General features: G+C 41.5%; 2 protein-coding genes across 3 annotated transcripts; one reads left to right on the top strand and one right to left on the bottom strand.

The window, feature by feature from the left end:
* Positions 1-5: 5 nt before the first annotated feature.
* On the top strand, positions 6-14,630 carry upf1 (UPF1 RNA helicase and ATPase). 2 transcript variants are annotated; one of them, XM_088424842.1, is made up of 24 exons: positions 6-431; positions 815-957; positions 2,063-2,152; positions 2,939-3,106; positions 3,533-3,713; positions 3,856-4,017; positions 4,276-4,360; positions 4,569-4,667; positions 5,045-5,153; positions 5,664-5,823; positions 5,963-6,081; positions 6,213-6,377; positions 8,111-8,225; positions 8,360-8,503; positions 9,032-9,245; positions 9,342-9,459; positions 9,731-9,887; positions 10,007-10,149; positions 10,259-10,433; positions 10,512-10,593; positions 10,688-10,852; positions 10,957-11,174; positions 11,543-11,665; positions 12,517-14,630. In XM_088424842.1, exons 1-23 carry the CDS (start codon positions 261-263, stop codon positions 11,660-11,662), a joined length of 3,303 nt encoding a protein of 1,100 aa, XP_088280968.1. In that variant the 5' UTR covers positions 6-260; the 3' UTR covers positions 11,663-11,665; positions 12,517-14,630. The 2 variants fall into 2 exon arrangements, with proteins under 2 accessions (XP_088280968.1, XP_088280967.1); XM_088424841.1 differs by having other exon boundaries at positions 4,276-4,363.
* Positions 14,509-18,934, bottom strand: ddx49 (DEAD (Asp-Glu-Ala-Asp) box polypeptide 49). The gene is made up of 13 exons (XM_088424848.1): positions 18,699-18,934; positions 18,222-18,345; positions 17,364-17,449; positions 17,163-17,284; positions 16,882-17,069; positions 16,676-16,816; positions 15,826-15,901; positions 15,679-15,755; positions 15,438-15,535; positions 15,288-15,362; positions 15,071-15,159; positions 14,876-14,947; positions 14,509-14,797 (listed from the first exon to the last, which is right to left on the bottom strand). Exons 1-13 carry the CDS (start codon positions 18,811-18,813, stop codon positions 14,627-14,629), a joined length of 1,434 nt encoding a protein of 477 aa, XP_088280974.1. The 5' UTR covers positions 18,814-18,934; the 3' UTR covers positions 14,509-14,626.
* Positions 18,935-18,997: the final 63 nt, after the last annotated feature.

Here is an 18,997-nt window from a genome sequence, read left to right as displayed (position 1 = left end):
GAAACGAGCCCTGAGTGAGAGCTCTTCATGTGATCGCCTCTCTCTGCTGCTCACTGTAAACGTAAGCGACGTCACACGTCGAGCGCCGCACAGAAATCCGTCGCTAACTGGACCTCCATCGAGGTTCTGATCGGTACCGTGTATTCAATCAGACTATTCGTGTCTAGTTCACAACAAGCGGCAAGCGCATAGCGTGCGGACTGCAAGATTCCTTAAACGAACGCCCGAATACACTTGAGTGAACCGAAAGTTGAGTCGATATGAGTGTGGAGGCGTACGGGCCAAGCTCGCAGACACTCACCTTCTTGGACACCGAGGAAGCGGAGTTGTTGGGAGCGGACACCCAGGGCTCCGAATATGACTTTACCGACTTCACCCTCCCGAGCCAGACTCAGACCCAGGGCCATACCCAGAGTCAACTGGACGGCCAGGTTTGCATCTCTGTTGAAACATTGCGTTGTGTACTGATGCTAGCCGAAGCTAGTTAGCTGCTAAAGTGCTAAGCTAACCCGCTATTATTATTGGACGTACGCGACTGTTAGCTTGTTGCTAAACCACACTTCCGATTAACGCCAGAAGTGTTCATGTGTACCTTAGGTTGTTGTGAATTCTGGTAAAGCACAATTCGCATATTTGGTGCCTAACTGGCTTAGAGAGAAATAACACGCTTTGACAATATGGCGACCTTAGCTAAACTTTGTTAGAGCGTCTTTTCCGCAATGTGAAATCTCGCAGCTAATATTAGCTTCAAGTTGTTAGCATAACACGTTATCGGTGTGCTATTTTAGAATTAAAGCTTTGAAATGTGGCGCAGGTTAACGGTCCGGATGAGGGGCTCCACAATGGCGGAGTGGAAGATTCTGTGGCTAAGGCCAGTCAGCTGTTGGCAGAACTCAATTTTGAGGAAGATGAAGAAGACGCCTACTACACTAAGGACCTACCTGTGCACGCTTGCAGGTACATTTGACAGCAACTTGTTGACTATATCGAGACATTTCAAGACAGTAAAACGTATATGGATTTAAATACATGCACACCCACACACCAGCGTTTTAATCTAATGTTAAAGTTATTAAATTATGTTTATAGAGAAAAAAAATATCCCTTCAACTTGTAATAAACCACAAATACAATGCGCCTATACTTTTGTTCACTTTCCTACCACAACATTGTGCAGTGATCACTCGCTACTTGGGGCCCCACCTATCGCGCCCTCATTGCATTGCGGATTTTGTTGTTTTTTTTCTCTATGAAAAATTATATTGCGATGAGACATGATGTGAAGATTTCCTACATGCCAGATAGCCGTTAACCGTAAATGAACATCACACGGGAACTCCTCAGACGTTAAACAACTGCAGTACACATTTTTACCTAAATCTTAAATGATCAAACTTTATGCAATTATTGTACCGTTATCCCTTCCCGTTTCCATCCCTTTGCTGTAGTCGGGTTTACAGAGAGCCGTAGTTGCCCTCGGATTAGCGGCACCCGGAATTCGAATTACAATTGAAGCCGGTAGCTGACCAAATATGATAAGAGTTTACAATTGAAATTCCAATTTATCACAAAAGACATTTAGGTAAAAGATTTACAATACTCACAGCGTGTCTGAGTTTTATGAGGAAGACTGCGTAGCCAATGTGTTAATCAGCTCACGGGCCCTCCAGCAAGACACGTTATTGAGTCTCATTGCGGGACCATCGACCGAGTTGTAATCCGCTCCCGCAGAGAAGTTGTATCCACTCCTGCCCTCATTGGTCATTGTGTGCCTTTTAACTACAGTGCACTGTGATAACTTGTGGCCATCAAGACATGCTTTCTGTACTGTTTAAACTTCCTATGTTAAAATTCTGTGCAATACTGTATACATAATATTGTCATGACTCATCACAGAACTTAGATAAAATAAATAATAAATTATTGTTAATAAGGCGGTCAAATTTCTTTTGCGCAGTGGCAGGTTCACGGTCTATTTTTGAAAGTTTAAACACGCATGCGTATCTGAATTATTTCTATGGCTTAACTACATGCACTTATTTCCACACGTTTCCTTATTCAGCTATTGTGGCATTCATGATCCAGCCTGTGTGGTGTACTGCAACACCAGCAAGAAGTGGTTCTGCAATGGACGTGGAAATACATCTGGCAGGTGAGTAGGCATCCTATCCACACCTTAGTGCAGTGCTTCTCAATCTCCTCAAGGATTCTTCTGATCAAACTCTGACTTTGTATGTAAGAAATATTTCCCCATGGGGAATAACATTTTTTGGAGTCAGACAGTTGACTTGATACCGTAAAAATTGTTTTACACACTTATTAGACAGAAAAGCCATGACCATGCCTAACTTTAGTTTAAGCTTTTAACTGTTGCACAAGCATATTAGAAATATAAATTCTTTATGATGAAGTTGCTCACCCTTTATATGAGTGACATGACCCAGTATTTAAAAAAGTTATAAAAGGCCTTGCTTAAGACAAGTTACTTATTAAATTTCTTAATAGTGATACAAACATAAAACTAGATTTAAACTTTTAAAAAACTGACAAAGCATAACAAATGTTGGTCTGAATGCAGAGGGATGTTTACTGTGTTTACCCTGCAGCTGAGTCTCTTCACATAAACACTATTCAGAGTTAACACAGGAATTAATTCCATTCTTTTATATTGGTGATGGAAGTCACTTTAGTCACATTGGTTATAGCGCACACAACAGACAGGCCTCTTTCTTGCATCGTGATGATGATACATTACTTGCCTCCATGAAACTCAAAGCAGAATAAGCAAACAACACCTGTAATGTCTTAAATTCTGCTTTTCAATTGTTGTGTCCTGTAAAATTAAACATTTTAAAATTTTAGGAGTTAGAGCTTCCAACTGTATGACAGAAAACATGAATTACACACTTTGTAACCTCTCTCAACCACTGACTTGTAGCCACATTGTGAACCATTTGGTGCGAGCCAAATGCAAGGAGGTGACACTTCACAAAGATGGACCTTTGGGAGAGACTGTCCTGGAGTGTTACAACTGCGGATGTCGCAATGTCTTCCTCCTGGGTTTCATCCCTGCCAAGGCTGATTCTGTAGTAGTGCTCCTCTGTAGGTAAGTGACCGTGGTCAACTTGTGCTGAAACACAATGTCTTTGTCTTGCATCTCTTTCCGCCAAATCACTGTCCTCCTGGTTGATTTTACAAACTGATGGTTTGCAATTCATGTTTAAATAGATAATCAAGTGGAACTGTAGTCATCATTTCACAACCTTAAGTTGTAGGTTTATTTTCAAAGCACTCCTGTTGGAAAATGTTGGCTTTTAAACACAAATAGGATTTTAGTTATTAACTGGGTCATTGAAATGGTCTTGTAAAGCTACTTCAGGTGTGAAAATCGAAAATTGGGACTGGAAAAACATGTTGGGTAACTGATTTTCGGACATCAATTATACTGCCTGTATACAACTCAGTTCTGCTGGTCACAGGTGGAGCAGCCTCAAGATTAACATGGCCCTCTATGTCTCATTACGTCTCACAGACAACCTTGTGCCAGTCAGAGTAGCCTGAAAGACATCAATTGGGATAGCTCCCAGTGGCAGCCGCTGATCCAAGACCGCTGCTTTCTTTCATGGCTGGTGAAGATTCCATCAGAACAGGAGCAGTTGCGTGCCCGGCAGATCACTGCCCAGCAGATCAACAAGCTGGAAGAACTCTGGAAGGTAATCATCGGACAGACATTAAACACGTCACTTTGTTGACTAACGCAAGACACTTTAACCGGTGGAATTGATTTCTTCTTGGCAAAGACTACCATTGGCACAGCAGTTTTAATGTAGATGATGCCAATTGTCTTTCTTTCAGGACAACCCAACTGCCACCTTGGAGGACCTGGAGAAGCCGGGTGTCGATGAGGAGCCTCAACATGTCTTACTGCGCTATGAGGATGCGTACCAGTACCAAAATATTTTTGGTCCATTGGTCAAACTGGAGGCTGATTATGACAAGAAGCTTAAGGAGTCTCAGGTATTTGTTCTTTGACTCTCATTTTAAGCATCTTCATATGTTGTTAAGTTAAAGCATAAAAATGTGTGCTTAACGTAGGTTTATCATTAATTTATTATAATGTAACAACATTCAATTTATTCTGTTTTATTTTTTTCCCCCACAGTCTGTTGCTTGATGTCTTTGTTGATGTTTTTTTAACTTTGCAATTCAGCATTTACTTTTGTATGCATATGATGGAAAGATTAGCTCTTCAGTTTTCATCTTTTCCTTTTCCAGACTCAAGATAATATAACAGTAAGGTGGGACTTGGGACTGAATAAGAAGCGGATTGCATATTTCACTCTGCCGAAGACCGATTCAGGTGGTAATTCCTGAGATTCAATTCTTCCCAGTCATGCAGAAAGAACCTCATCTTATCTCCTCCCACTGACTGCGCACAACTCCCTCCAACCATCATCATTTAGTAGCATGCATACTTGGTTTTTGTTGTAGACTGGCTTCTAGTCAGGTTTTGTATAAGTGAATCATACTGATAGAATATCTCAATTGTTTTCCTTTCCCAAAACCAGATATGCGCCTGATGCAAGGTGATGAGATCTGCTTGCGCTACAAAGGAGACCTGGCTCCACTGTGGAAAGGGATTGGACATGTTATCAAGGTTCCGGACAGTATCCTTTTCAAGTGTGAAGGTTTTTTGTATTAGTGCACCTACTAGCTTAATATACACACAGAATTTTTACCTCTGAAGACAAATCAATACATGTCCAATAAAATGCTACGTTCCCACTGGGAAATTTTCAGACATTCACAAAACATCTGTGTGGTGCAAAGGCATGTGTAAGGACCAGACAATCGCAAATGATTAATTTCTGCTTTTTTTTTTTATTTATTTATTTTTTTTAAGCATTTCTGTAGACAACCGTGATTGCCTCCTTAATAGTCTTTTTGTTTTTTGTGCTGTTTTTGCAGTTGTTTTTGGCAAAGCTAAAAGACTCTTTTTGACACTTTTCAGAGATCTAGCGTTCCTTAACAGCTTCCTTTACAGACTATGGGGATGAAATTGCAATTGAACTGCGAAGCAGTGTTGGTGCCCCTGTGGAAATTCCTCATAACTTTCAGGTGGACTTTGTGTGGAAGGCTACTTCTTTTGACAGGTAGGCTGAACCTGGTTTTTAGACATGGTTGCTTCAGCAGCTCCTTCATAAAATCTAACGGCCGGTATTATTGCTCAACATGATGTATTAATGTGTTATCGCTTGTATCAGGTGTCAGAATCCTCTTGTTTTTAAAATAATGACTTTTCAGGGGACCCAAAAATGACAATTTTGTTGAACCATAATCATTGCATTGTGCAAAATTGCAACTCGTTTTCAACAGCTTAAATAAATAAAGAGCCAGTTTAAATGACTAAAAATGTATAAATTACGATGATCTGATTCCAGCTACAGGACCTGGTTGCCTCCTAATAAATTTTGCTAACGGAGACTGAGAACTGTAACTCCACTCTTGAACAATGTTAATTCAAAAATTCACAACATTTTTATGGAAAATGTTTCCTGGCCTGATTGATAAATCATTGTTCACGTTCCCCTGTAACGGATAATCCCCCACCAGCTGTGGCTTGTCATTTCCAGTTCTTAACAGATGTTTATGTTCTATTGCAGAATGCAGAGCGCTCTGAAGACCTTTGCTGTGGATGAAACCTCTGTGTCTGGCTATATTTACCACAAGCTTCTGGGTCATGAAGTGGAAGATGTTACCATCAAGTGTCAGCTGCCCAAGCGCTTCACTGCCCAAGGTCTTCCCGATCTCAATCACTCACAGGTCAGTATTAGCTCTTTTCTCTTTTGTTTGCGTTTGGATAGTCTCCAGTTTTTTTGTCACTAACTATTGTAAAAAATGATTCAAGAAGATAAGAGTATATTTGGCTTATGTACTTTAAATTGAGTATTTGTGTGCATAGGTGTATGCTGTGAAGACTGTGCTGCAGAGGCCCCTCAGCCTCATCCAGGGTCCTCCAGGCACTGGCAAGACTGTTACATCTGCCACAATTGTCTATCACCTGTCACGTCAGGGCAACGGGTAACAACAATTTTTAATTGATTCTTCTATCGTTGCTTCTGAACTGGTTCTGGTTCTGTCTGTCAAGCTCTTTGTGTTGTTTTTTTTTTTTTTTTTTGTCCTTATCCCTCTGTCCTTCAATGTCATTGTAGACCAGTTCTGGTGTGCGCTCCCAGTAACATTGCAGTGGACCAGTTAACAGAGAAGATTGACAAGACTGGACTTAAGGTGGTCAGGCTGTGTGCAAAGAGCCGTGAGGCTATTGAGTCACCTGTGTCTTTCCTGGCATTGCATAACCAGATCAGCAATATGGACAGGTCAGTCTATAGAAATAGGTTCTGTCCACCCCGAGAAATGAATTATTCTTTACATGATAGTTTGGGTCACATTTTTACACAGTATTAGGTTTGAGTTACCTAGTATTCCTCGGTTGCTCCGGATTTATTTAAGACTTTTGCATCTTGCACCCAAGAACAAACTCGGATGCTTTAGACCTGCCTTTGGTTAATTACATTTACCAGAATAAGAATAGAAAAGAAACCTTGCAGACGCAAGCACATTTTCATATTTTGTGTTGCTACTACCACTTGTACTTTGTAACTACAATAAAGGGGATCCTCGTTCTCACTATGCAAATGCAGGAGTAAAGTCATAAATACAGTAATGATTTGTTTGAATGCTTCTAGGGCTGCATGATTATGGCCAAAATAATAATCATGATTATTTTGGTCAATATTGCGATCACGATTATTAATCACAGTTATTCATCATGTTTGATCAAACATGGCTATTTATTGCAGTATATACTGTGTAAACAAGGCATGATACTTAATATTAATAATAAAAAACTAAAATAAGTAAAGTAAATCATAATTATGGCAAAAACCTGCTGGGTGCAAACCATTGAACAAAATTTAGCCTACTTAGAACCAAGCAGACCTGTAAGAATACCTACAACCAAAAAGTTTTTTGCAAGAAAAAGAAGAAAAAAAGCAGTACAAAAGTACCAGAATCACTGGAAGTGAGTATGGTCTTAGCAATAAAAATGTCATTTTTGGTCATTTCAAACGCAATTTATTCAAATTTTTGCCAATCGGATTTTCCAAAATGGGTCTCAATTGACAGCTAGTACGGTATACTAGGGGCTGAGAAAAACAGAGGCTTTCGTAATGCAAACATGAAAAAAACATTGTCATCTAAAGGCTTTTAACCGTGAAATCAACGTGAACGTTGTGATCGCGTCCCACTCTTGATGCAGCCGAGTCTACAGCATACAAACAACACTAGCTTCCAAGCTGTTTTTTTTTTCCTCCTTAATCAGAGACATCACCTTTTTTGTGCGTGCTTGCCAGGAGTTACTTTCGGTATTCACCGGCGAACATCTATTTGCAAAAGCTCGTCCGACATGTTTTCTGCCCTGCGCTTCCACGCGGTAAAGAAATTCCAGAAGGTATGCATTGTGGAGAATCTGGCTTGCGCGGACACCGTACGAAGTGGCATGGTTGCCGAAAGACGTCATTTTGACCCGTGGAGCCGTGTCAAACTCGTGGGGCGTGTCAAGGCGTAACTAAGCTGCGGACGTTCCTGCAGGATTTGATCGCTTACTATTTCTTAAGCTGAATGATGTCTTAACCTTGCGTTTGCTCCCTGGTGGTCGGATGAATAAAAATGCTTGATTTGACATGTACTAGTAGGCGGCTTTTTAAATGTTAATATTGATGATTTTCATCTCAATTAAATCTTGGCAGCCGATATTGTGATCGCGATTAAAATTCGATTAATCGTGCAGCCTTAAATGCTTCTAAGTCATGAATTTAAATCAGTCAAAAGGAAAATGGTACGCGGGGTAAATGAATGTGGCTTCTTGTGCCACATGACACATTTTCTGTAGTGCTTGCTTCTTGCCATTTGTAACCTTGAAATGTTGAATACCACTGGTACCATCTTAAACCAAGGACTTCTTATATTATGCGCAATAAATAGTTCAGATTAGTCATATTTGAAACGTTTTGTTGATTTATTGTAGTCATCCGTGGTGTTTTCATTTTAGCATGCCAGAACTTCAGAAACTTCAGCAGTTGAAGGATGAGACTGGTGAATTGTCTTCTGCTGATGAGAAGCGCTATAGAGCCTTGAAGCGCACCGCTGAAAGGGAGCTGCTAATGGTGAGTCCTACCAAAACATACAGTCTTCAAATGTGATATTTTCAAAACCTCCTTATTAGGAGCCATTCATGATAAACCTTAGAAGTTAACTTTGATGAGGGTTGAGGTTTGTAATTCTCCTTGTCCTTTTTCAGAATGCGGATGTGATATGCTGCACCTGTGTTGGTGCAGGGGACCCTCGCCTGGCCAAGATGCAGTTTCGCTCCATCCTGATTGATGAAAGCACCCAAGCCACTGAGCCAGAATGTATGGTGCCTGTTGTGCTTGGAGCAAAGCAGGTAAAGATTCTTCAAACAAATCAGTGAAAATGTTCAATATGAAACTTTTAAATTCATTCTGAAATGAGCAGAACCTGATTAATAGTTAAAAAAAATAGGTGCTTTAAAAGCATACAAGTCAGTTACAACTAAATGCTTTTGTTGAAATCTTCTCTAAAATGTTTCAATGAAAAATCTGTGGCTTTATGAGCCTCATTACCATAAGAGGAGTAGGATAATGACTATGTACACCACACAGGTGACAAACTCCAATCCTCAAGGGCCGGCATCCTGCATGTTCTATTTCTCTTTCAAACACACCTTGATTCAAATGATTGTGATAATTTTCAAGCTCCCGCAGAGCTTGCTGATGAGCTAATCATTTGAATCAAGTGTCTTGGAGAGAGAAACATTGGAAACATTCAGGATACGAGGACTGGAGTTTGACACCCGTGACATACGGTGTAGTAGTGTCAAGGCTGAATATGGCACTTAGTTGCAGATCTTTGTTTCACAAAGGTAATTTATACAACCTTTGCCACGCTGTAGCTCATCCTTGTGGGTGACCACTGCCAGCTTGGTCCTGTTGTGATGTGTAAGAAGGCAGCCAAGGCAGGGTTGTCCCAGTCCCTGTTTGAGCGTTTGGTGGTTCTGGGGATTCGGCCAATTCGTCTCCAGGTCCAGTACCGCATGCATCCAGCTCTCAGCGCCTTCCCATCCAACATCTTTTATGAGGGCTCCTTGCAGAATGGCGTCACAGCAGGTTTAATCCTTTGAAATTTGTTCTGTTGTGGAAGCAGAATCTATTCTAGGAGAATAAGCTCAGATGAAAAACACAAGCTCTTTCTACTTTTTTCAGCTGACCGCATCAAGAAGGGCTTTGACTTTCAGTGGCCTCAGCCAGACAAACCCATGTTCTTTTATGTGACTCAAGGCCAGGAGGAAATAGCTAGCTCTGGGACCTCCTACTTGAACAGGTAACACATGCCACAGTACATAACATTTCGGGAATTTCTTCATAAATTGATCGAAATAAAGTCTTATATCAAAATCACAAAGAAGAACAGTGCGTAAACTTAAGTTCACGTACTATTTTTCTCCCACTGTCTTTGCTCTTACCTATAGCATTTTTTTTTTATTCTAGGCAATTTAGTTAGACATTCTCATACTCACATTAAGAATTTTCAACTGGCCACCTGTTCTCACCCCTGTTGGATTTATTCCATAATGTTTCCCTTTTTCTTTAAGGACTGAGGCTGCAAATGTAGAGAAAATCACCACTAGGCTGTTGAAGGCAGGTGCCAAGCCGGACCAGATCGGGATCATCACCCCTTATGAGGGTCAGCGGTCCTACTTGGTCCAGTACATGCAGTTCAGTGGCTCACTGCACACTAAACTCTATCAGGTACAAAACCTAGCCCTAAAACACGCACTTCACACGGGACTTATTTAAATACTGTTTTTGCTTGGGAAAAAAAATTGTGCACACAAATATTATTATTGTGTTATCCTCTCTTATTACAGCAAGTGGAAATCGCAAGTGTGGATGCCTTCCAGGGCAGAGAGAAAGACTTCATCATCCTGTCTTGTGTTCGTGCCAATGAGCACCAGGGCATCGGCTTCTTGAATGATCCACGTCGACTTAATGTGGCTTTGACCAGAGCCAAGTAAGAAAATGATCAATCACGGCACTCTTATTTTTAGTTATGTTTATTGACTTTAGTGTACCGGTAAAATAGAATTCTTATTACAATTGCTTTCTTGCTCATCGTGAAGATATGGCGTGATCATTGTGGGGAACCCCAAGGCGCTTTCTAAGCAGCCGCTGTGGAATAACCTGCTGAACAATTACAAAGAGCAGAAGGTCCTGGTGGAAGGACCCCTCAACAACCTGAGGGAGAGCCTCATGCAGTTCAGCAAGCCACGCAAGCTGGTCAACACCATAAATCCTGTGAGTTGTTGCAAAGACCACAGCAGCAACTCCTCCCTCTAGAAACACGTTAAAAAAAAGTTGCTTCATTTGTTTTAGGGTGGACGTTTCATGAGCACTGCTATGTATGATGCCCGTGAAGCTCTCATTCCTGGCTCTGCCTACGACCGCAGCAATACTGGTGCCTGTTTCGCATGAAAAAATTCCATCTTCATCGGAAGTTTCTGCCTGAGCGATATTAAGTTATATATATATATATTTATTTTGTCTTGCAGTGGGTCGTCCATCCAACATGTACTTCCAAACTCACGACCAGATCGGGATGATTGGGGCAGGTCCTGGTCACATGGCTGCGATGAATCTCCCAATTCCATTCAATCTCGTGATGCCCCCAATGCCTCCGCCCAGCTACTTAGGCCAGACAAACGGCCCCACTGCAGGTATGTACCTTTGAAGAGGAAGATGTTTGATTTCATCAAAGAAGAGAAAACGATGACTAATCATGTATTAACATACTCCTACACGATTTATGTGATACATTCAGGTCGTGGAGCTATGAAGGGCAATAAGCTTGGACGCGGCGGGCGTCAGAGGCCCCGTGGCTCGGTGGTTCAAGGTGCCAGTCATGGACCAAACAGCCAAGCCAGCCAGGACGGGGCCTCCCAGCCCTTCTCGCAGGGACCACTGACTCAAGGCTACATCTCAATGAGTCAGCCTTCCCAGATGAGCCAGCCTGGTCTTTCCCAGCCTGAACTGTCCCAGGTAACTTAACCCTGTCAGTGTCTTTGACGGTGCATCCTGGGGCTCATTTGAATTGGAGGAATATGTTTACAAAAAAAAGTTGAAAGCATTGATTGAACAATAAGCATCTGACATCTACTCCTTGTCAAAGCTGTAATGGGAATTAAGCGGTCATGCGAGGTAACAGTGAGCGGTACTTGAGAATTGATGGTTTTCTAACACTTTTTTTTAATTTGAAAAGTCTTATGGCATGACACTACAGACAAACGGATACATTTTTATGGTAAACCTAATGTCCAGTGTGCCATGGCACAGAGGGTGTGAATCACTGTCCTACATGGATTGACCAATGAACCCCCACCACCTTTTTTTGTCTCATTATTTTACAGGACAGTTACTTGGGTGACGAGTTCAAGTCCCAAATTGATGTGGCTTTGTCCCAGGACTCGACTTACCAAGGCGAACGTGCATACCAGCATGGTGGGGTGACTGGCCTGTCACAGTATTAGAGTGTAAGTGCCACAACTTGGACATTGAGTTTCATTTGACACGACAACAGAATGGAATATGGAGTTGTATGCGGCCCATGAACAATTTTTACTGAAGGCATCTATAAGTGCATCACAATAAATTAGATTATCATGGAAAACTGAATCTGAACAGTGAAAAATATAGACCCCCACCCCATTTTCATGTTTGCCCTAAATACACCACAGTGTGATCCCAAAGCTTTTAATGTTTTCAAACTAATTTACAATGTCCCCCTCATAAATTGCCTACAGAGGGTTTTATTTATTTATTTATTTATTTTTTTAAGAAAAATGCAGTGAAAATTCTTTAACTCCCACCAACAATCCAGGCTAAACCTATGTCCTGCTCAGTATGCAAATCTGGTTTCTGTCATGATGCTGAACTTCAATCTTCTCCAGAGACCAATTCATATTTGGGTGGGACTTTAGTGGCAATATGTTTTTTATTTTTTTTTATTTTAGATGAATAATGTTGGAAAGGGTTGCAAGTAGTTAAGCACAAATAGGCATTGCAATTCAAAAAGGGAACTGGTTATTATAAAGAATTTAAAATAGTAGGACTTTCCAAAGGTTTGTGAGAAACTACAGCACACAGGCAATTAGTTTGTGTTTTTATCTGTCATAATTGCATAATTGCTTAATTAAAGGGAAAAAAGTCACATGAGAAACAATAGAAAACAAGGCTGAAGGATTCATTAAATTGGGTAGAAATATGCCTATTGAACGGAATTATCCCATTCTAGATAGTATTCTAATCTCAGAGGCTTTTTTTTTAACTACTGAAATAAATGACCTAATTTGCTGAAAAGGTTTGTTGTTTTGATCTTTTGCAGGTTGCTTGAAGAAGTGAACTAGGCTTGAGCTGAGTTTAGTTCACTAGCTTTTTAATCTGGGAAATAATAAAATCATAAAATGGATACCTGTTTTCCTCTGCTACAACCGAAGCACCACCGAGTGAAAGCGACGGAATAGCAAACCAATGACCAGCGAGAGAAATAAGAGGGTAGAGGACGAGGGCACGGAGAGACGGGCGAGGAGGAGGAGGCGAAAGGCCGGCCGACGGGCAGGAGGCGGGCACCGAGGGCGGTGCGACGAGCGAGGAGGGAAGTCGACAAGATGGCCACGTGTTGTCGAGCTGCCGAGGAGAAGCGAGCGGACGCGCCGACGGTCTCGAGGCTCAAATGCCAAACCCAAACGCCCAACAAACATCCTTCACCTCGCAGACGCCGGGAAAGACGGCGGGTGACGCTCCCAAGTTGTCCGGCTGAATTTGAAGAATTGTTTTTCCAGACTTGTTCTAGGCAGGATCGCACAAAGTGATTCAACAGGCAACACACACCAAAAAAAAAAAAAAAATTGTCATCCTTAAAAATGTCTACTCACAAGAAGTCCTGGACTGCTTTAAATTTGTTCCATATTGGGAGGCGGATCCCAAATTCCCCAGCGGCCTCTGAAGGAAAAGCGGCAGTCGACACATTCTCTCAGAGGAAAGAAAACACTTTCTGTGCTTGACACTGACAATCTAGAGCCTGGAACGGAGGAAAAACCTACCATTTGCCTTGGGGAACCACAGGCTCTTTGACAAGGTCTTCTAATGGAGTGGATTGGCACCACGCATCAGTGGTGGACTGGCTTAGGGGGATTTCAAACTTTCTCTAAGGCATGGCAAACGAATCTCACCCATGCCTCACTCTTTCGAGACTATTTTCTTCTCTGAAGTAGCTTTCTAATCACTGAGCACAAAATTGAAAAAATACAAAAAAAAAAGTGACTAATCTAACCTGACCAGCAATGAATAGCAAGTGTGGTTTTCAGTCAAGGTTTTTGCTATCTTTAATTTTTCCAGCGCATTGTTTTTGACTAGTCCACGCATGAGCTCTTTACGTAGGCTTACATCGCGAAATGAATCCGAGGTCGAACAAGCCCCGCTAGAGGTGACGGAGGAAGCCTTTTAAACAGTAGGCACATTGGACGAAAAGGAAGGTGGCTGGGGAAGGAATGGACAAGATACACACTGGGCATAGTCATGTGAAGCTAGTGGTAGTTGCCACGCAGCCAGAGAAGAAAATGTACAAACTCGAGACCGAACCTCCAAATGTAGAGCATCGCATCAGGAGTTGTAGCCATCGAACTTTTGAGTGAATTCAAATACGCTCGGAACTGGACGCGAGCCAATCTGTGCTGAATCAGTGCCTATTACATTTGGGGGGGATGGCTGCAGAACAAGCATGAATGTACTTAAGTTATCATGTCCTAAAAACCAGCATTGGAGCCCTTTCAGACATCATAGGGCTCATTTTTTTTATTTTTATACGTACAGTACAATATAGAAATGAGGCCAGGTGATGAGTTTAGAAGCCACCTTCCTTCTCTGGGGTAAAAATCAATGGAAGATGGGAGACGTTTGCATCTGTGGACTTGACTGATTTGTAGTTCTTGTGGAGTTTCTTTGCTTTTTGCTTTGTTTGCTTTTATTTAGTCTGCTCGGCTAGGTATCAGTTATCACTAGTTTGTAGCATTGTGTTGCCAGCAGGAATGTTTTCATTAAATGCTCAGACCGCTCGTGGTTCTAGTTTTATCAAGTATAGCTTTCGTTTTTAGCTTTTGCAGCCAAGTCGCGCTCGATCGGTTTGTAACCTGAAATGTCTTTAACGAGTGACCGCTTGCGTTCCGTCTCAGAGCCGACGTGCTTGCAAGTTGCAGTGATCCGTTGAACTTTTGCGATCTTTCCCTTGGAATCGTTAACATCTAAAGGCGACGCTTTAAGTGAATTATCCATCGGTGAGGATGTAAATACGAAGTACAAGCAAGCAGTGATAGGATCAAACGCTGCCAAGAATTGACTATTTCATCAATGGTATAAAATTTAATGTCATGTTGATTTGGAGATGCTCATAAAGTATTTGATATTGCACAGTAATAAAAGTTCCAACCACACAATTGTCAATCTGTTCCTTGTTTTGTCTTTTTCTTCATATGTTTGCTCTTAAATTTCTTCTTTAGCTGCCCTTGATTCTGTCCCACACTGTTCTTCTGGATCTGCTCTTTGAACTTCCTCTTCTGACTCCTGATCTTCTCCAATTCAGCTTTCCTTTTTGCCTCCAAGTCTGGATCCTGTAAAATAAGCCAAATAAGATAAGACTATACTCCCATCAATAATCACAATAATTTCCAAAGAAGAAAAAGACTTGCCTTTCCTTCCAGGATCATTTGCTTCCTATTGTTGATCTCCTTTTTCTCATCAAAGTCTGTAGACTCTAGTCTCTTAAAAAAAAAAAATAGATAATATAATTAAACTGGCCATCGTCTTGCTCTGTAGTGATTTGAGTGCATATCCTGAACACCTAAGATGCACGCATTCAAGGCAGCAAATGAAACAAAGCATACTATTTCACATTCTCTTTTGGTCACGTTGACCTGCGTGAGGATCTTCAGAACGTCTTTTTCCTCCACTGGAAACTCCTTCATTTTGGTATCTGGGGGAAAACAAAAAGAAGAGCTCACTAAACTGACTCATAAGCATGTGCAGCTCTCCCATCCCTGATTAACTACTAAAGCAAAAGAAAGCTGATTAAGATGGTTGGATTTTTTATTAGCAACTTACGACTTTGTTCCTCAATGGCGTGGACAAGATGGATATCATACTGCGTCACCAGTGTGATGGAAACCCCATTCCTGCCTGCAGAGGAACACCATTTCAAACACTCATTGTTGCACATTCCTACAGGAGTTGGAACTGGTGACCGGTGCCTACCTGCTCTGGCTGTTCGACCCACTCTGTGGATGTAGGTTTTTGGCAGGCCGGGTGTGTTGTGATTGATGACCACCTGTACAGTTGGAATATCCAAACCCCTGGTGAAAAATAGCTGCGTGAGTATGCGTGACGATAAATGACTGATGAATGTCACATTAGAGACGGTGCAATTTGAACAAAACAAAACGTCTTGACATATTCGCTGGGATTAATTAGGGAGTCTTATATTGGCGTTTTCTACCTGGCAGCTACATCTGTGGCAATCAGGATTTTATAGACGCTGGCTTTGAACTGGGCGAGATTGGCAAATCGTTGTTTCTGCAAGACAAAAGAGGAGCCCGCCATTTTGAACAGTTTCCATTTTGAGTTGTTCCAATGCGTCCCTTACCTGCTTCATCATCGAGTGGAGGGAGATTGTTGGAAAGTTAAATTGTCGGAGCATCATCGTGAGGATTTGACAGGTCCTGTAGCGAATCAAAATCACGACTTTTAGAACCAACTACATATGAAACAAATCGTTTTTAGGGTTAAACCCTAATGGAGTTGTTCCTAACTTTGTTGGAGGTACTGAATCCCACCAATTTCATATGCACGTTCACCAAACACTTCACCAGGTTAAGAACCACTGGCCTAGTGCTTTTTGGGAAGTTCTTTCCTTTATTTTAGTCATTTCCAAGTGCTAATATTTTCTTCAATGAAAGCCTGATAACCTCTAAATCAGTAAGCGTTTTTTAAGCAAAAATCTCAGACATTTGGCCACTAGGGGGTGCAAGAAGACAAGCAATAGAGCTCTGTCAAGACGTTCTTTGCAGACTTTCTGCCCAAAGTACTGCTGTGGTATGCCTTTTCCATTTTGCAGTAAGTGAACATGACTTTATTTTTGTCTGTTTTTTTTTTTTTAATTAAATCTATGTGTTTTTTTTGCAGAGTATTTCTGCCAAGCTTGCCACCATTGGATGTATAGCTGCAAGAAACGTCACTGTAGAAAATGGTGGCACAAACATAGTTTTTTTGGATCTTTAAAGTGAATATTTTAAGCCAACCTAATTTTAAAGTCGACTGGCTTGACTCGGCCGACTTTTTCTCCCCCGGCCCTAAGCGTGAGCATTGCGTTATTTTCTAGATCAGTGGTTTTGGATCATAGAAGAGATACTTGTATTATAAAAAATGTTTTTACTAAATGTGTGTAAGATGTTACTTTCAACCCTGGAAAAATGCCTTCCCCAATCAGTTCTTACTTGCAGGTATTTGTGAAGATAATGATGGACCAGTCATCATGGTTGTCAGTGAAAGTCTGGATCAGGTGGACCAGGTAGGCGTCCTTCACCTTCTCCGGAGTCAGAATGTACCTCTGGTCCAACTCCTCCACCGTTCGTGTCCTGGTGACAGTAGCGACATGTAGAGTAGCGTACACGGGTGTGTTCGTGATATACGTGCTGCTCACTCCGACGTGCTCTCCCAGAAGAAAGGTCTGTTCATGGCAATGCTCTTCAGGTCCTGTAACGTGTCGGTGAGCGTGGCGCTGAACAGAAGAGTCTGCCGTTTGGCCGGCAGCACCCCGAGGATCACCTCCAAGTCTTTGGTGAAATCTGTGCAGCCCTGCTCCAGCAACCTGTCCGCCTCATCCAAGATCTGTCAGACAAAATGTCACAAAGCAGGGTATAAATGTTAATATCATCTCATCTGATAGACATCTTTTTTTTTCTTTGTTTGTTGTGAACTCACAAGGAACTGGATCTTCTTCAAGCTGAAGGTGTTTGAGCTCCGGATGTGATCAGCGAGCCTGCCCGGCGTGGCTACGACCACGTGAGGCTGGTTGGAAAGCTCCAGGGCCTGACTCACCATATCTGTCAGAGAACACAGTGCATAATGAACTCCTTGTTTGGACCACGCCTGCATATCGCTGCAAGCAAAGACCACGCGTACCCATTCCACCTACGACGATGCAGTCGCGCAGACCCAGCGGCTTCCCCAGGACTCGAAATTGCTCTGCAATCTGATACGCCAACTCCCTGCAACAAATGGCAATGACAGTCATAACATTATCCAACTAGTGAGCACACAGTGCACTTCCCATTTGGTGTAAGGTGGCATGCGAATGGTGACAACATGGTAAATGTGTTGAAACTACAGTACATCTTAACATTACAGAAAATATATGATTTGCGGAGAACACATTTAACTCATTCACTGCTAATGACGACTAGAGAAATAAAAAGATAGTTTATCTACTTTAATTAGAGACGGGCAGACTTTTAAGTATTCTCTACGACAACAGTCGATAACAGTTTTATGATTTAGGTTATTCAAAGCAGGCACCTGCCCAGATAATAACTTTTTGTACATACATCTATCCATTGTTGTAATCCTTCAACTTTGCAGTTTGCCATTTTTTCACTTTGATGATGTGGATGATGTTTCCTGACCAGGAATATCGTTCAGCTGACATCTGTGTATTTTTAAGTTAAAAACTTGAATCTTTTTGACTTGGTAATGTGTTTGAAATCTTTTGAATTTGAAAAGTGTTTCCAAAGTTCTAGCCAGTATTGCCCCTGGAAAATAAAGCCTACAGATTGGCTGAAATGAACATTTCAAAATGTTGTTCTTCTGCCTTACAATGTGGATTTTAATGTAACTAATTGTTCTGCCCTAGATACAACCAAAAACATAGATAACAAATGCAGCTTGACAACTTCAAAAGTAGTTCACAAATTGAAAGCGGATCAAAACACCCATGTTCCCTGGAATGACAGGAACTGAAACACGTAGTCAAACAGCACTAACCTGGTGGGCGTCAGCACCAAGCAGAAAATGCCATAAGGATCGGCTGAGAGTTTTTGTAGCACGGGAAGCACAAATGCTGCCGTTTTCCCACTTCCGGTTTTGGCACAGCCCATACAGTCACGACCTGGGTGCAAAAAGTATAAAATATTGTAATGTGGGTCTTCTCTTGTTTACTGTCCCAGACATACAAAATGTTATGGCTACACAGGGGCCACAAGAAGACACACTCAGGTACTACTGAACTTACGATTTTGATCTAAATGTATTTGTTTCATGACCTAAATCTTTTTTAACCGAAAATTTACTGTAATTATAACTACCTTTGCATTTTATAAGTGTTTCGCCAAGCAGCGTTACAAAAAATACAATTTGTATACAATGCAACTTATCCTACATGTACAAACTTGTAAACCATATTCCCAAAATACAATCACTTAAATCATGATAAACAAATGTTGGTAAAAATCGTTGTCTTACCTTCTAAAATAGCAGGCATGCAGTTTTCTTGGACAGGAGTCGGTTTGTTGATGCCCAATTGTTTGCACTGTTTAATGAGCCAATCGGAGAGCCCGAGCGACGAAAAGTCACTCATTTTGGAATGATCTCGCACCCCAAAGATTTAAATATGCGCCAATAACAAAGAAATATACGTAGTAAGACGGGAAATATTATTTGAAAAGCCGCATGTGCTTTTTTGACGTTCACAACATGGATGGCATTCTTCTTCGTGATAAAATAATAACACGCATAGGTTGACCAGAAAAATCAGTTCCTCT

Source organism: Hippichthys cyanospilos, chromosome 10 (genome assembly GCF_059441005.1).
Source record: "Hippichthys cyanospilos isolate Australia breed blue-spotted pipefish chromosome 10, RoL_Hcya_1.0, whole genome shotgun sequence".
In the NCBI taxonomy this organism is placed as follows: domain Eukaryota; kingdom Metazoa; phylum Chordata; class Actinopteri; order Syngnathiformes; family Syngnathidae; genus Hippichthys; species Hippichthys cyanospilos.
This window is presented reverse-complemented; position numbering and strand designations above follow the sequence as displayed.

What these genes read in the sequence shown, in the direction of transcription:
- upf1 (XM_088424841.1), top strand. Translation starts at nt 261, where the DNA reads ATGAGTGTGGAGGCGTACGGGCCAAGCTCGCAGACACTCACCTTCTTG. An exon ending in CTACCTGTGCACGCTTGCAG is followed by an intron (nt 958 to 2,062) that starts GTACATTTGACA and finishes TTCCTTATTCAG; the next exon opens with CTATTGTGGCATTCATGATC. An exon ending in GGGACCTCCTACTTGAACAG is followed by an intron (nt 9,460 to 9,730) that starts GTAACACATGCC and finishes TTTTTCTTTAAG; the next exon opens with GACTGAGGCTGCAAATGTAG.
- ddx49 (XM_088424848.1), bottom strand. Translation starts at nt 18,813, where the DNA reads ATGAGTGACTTTTCGTCGCTCGGGCTCTCCGATTGGCTCATTAAACAG. An exon ending in TTGGTGCTGACGCCCACCAG is followed by an intron (nt 17,450 to 18,221) that starts GTTAGTGCTGTT and finishes CATTTGTTGCAG; the next exon opens with GGAGTTGGCGTATCAGATTG. An exon ending in CATCGTCGTAGGTGGAATGG is followed by an intron (nt 17,285 to 17,363) that starts GTACGCGTGGTC and finishes GTTCTCTGACAG; the next exon opens with ATATGGTGAGTCAGGCCCTG.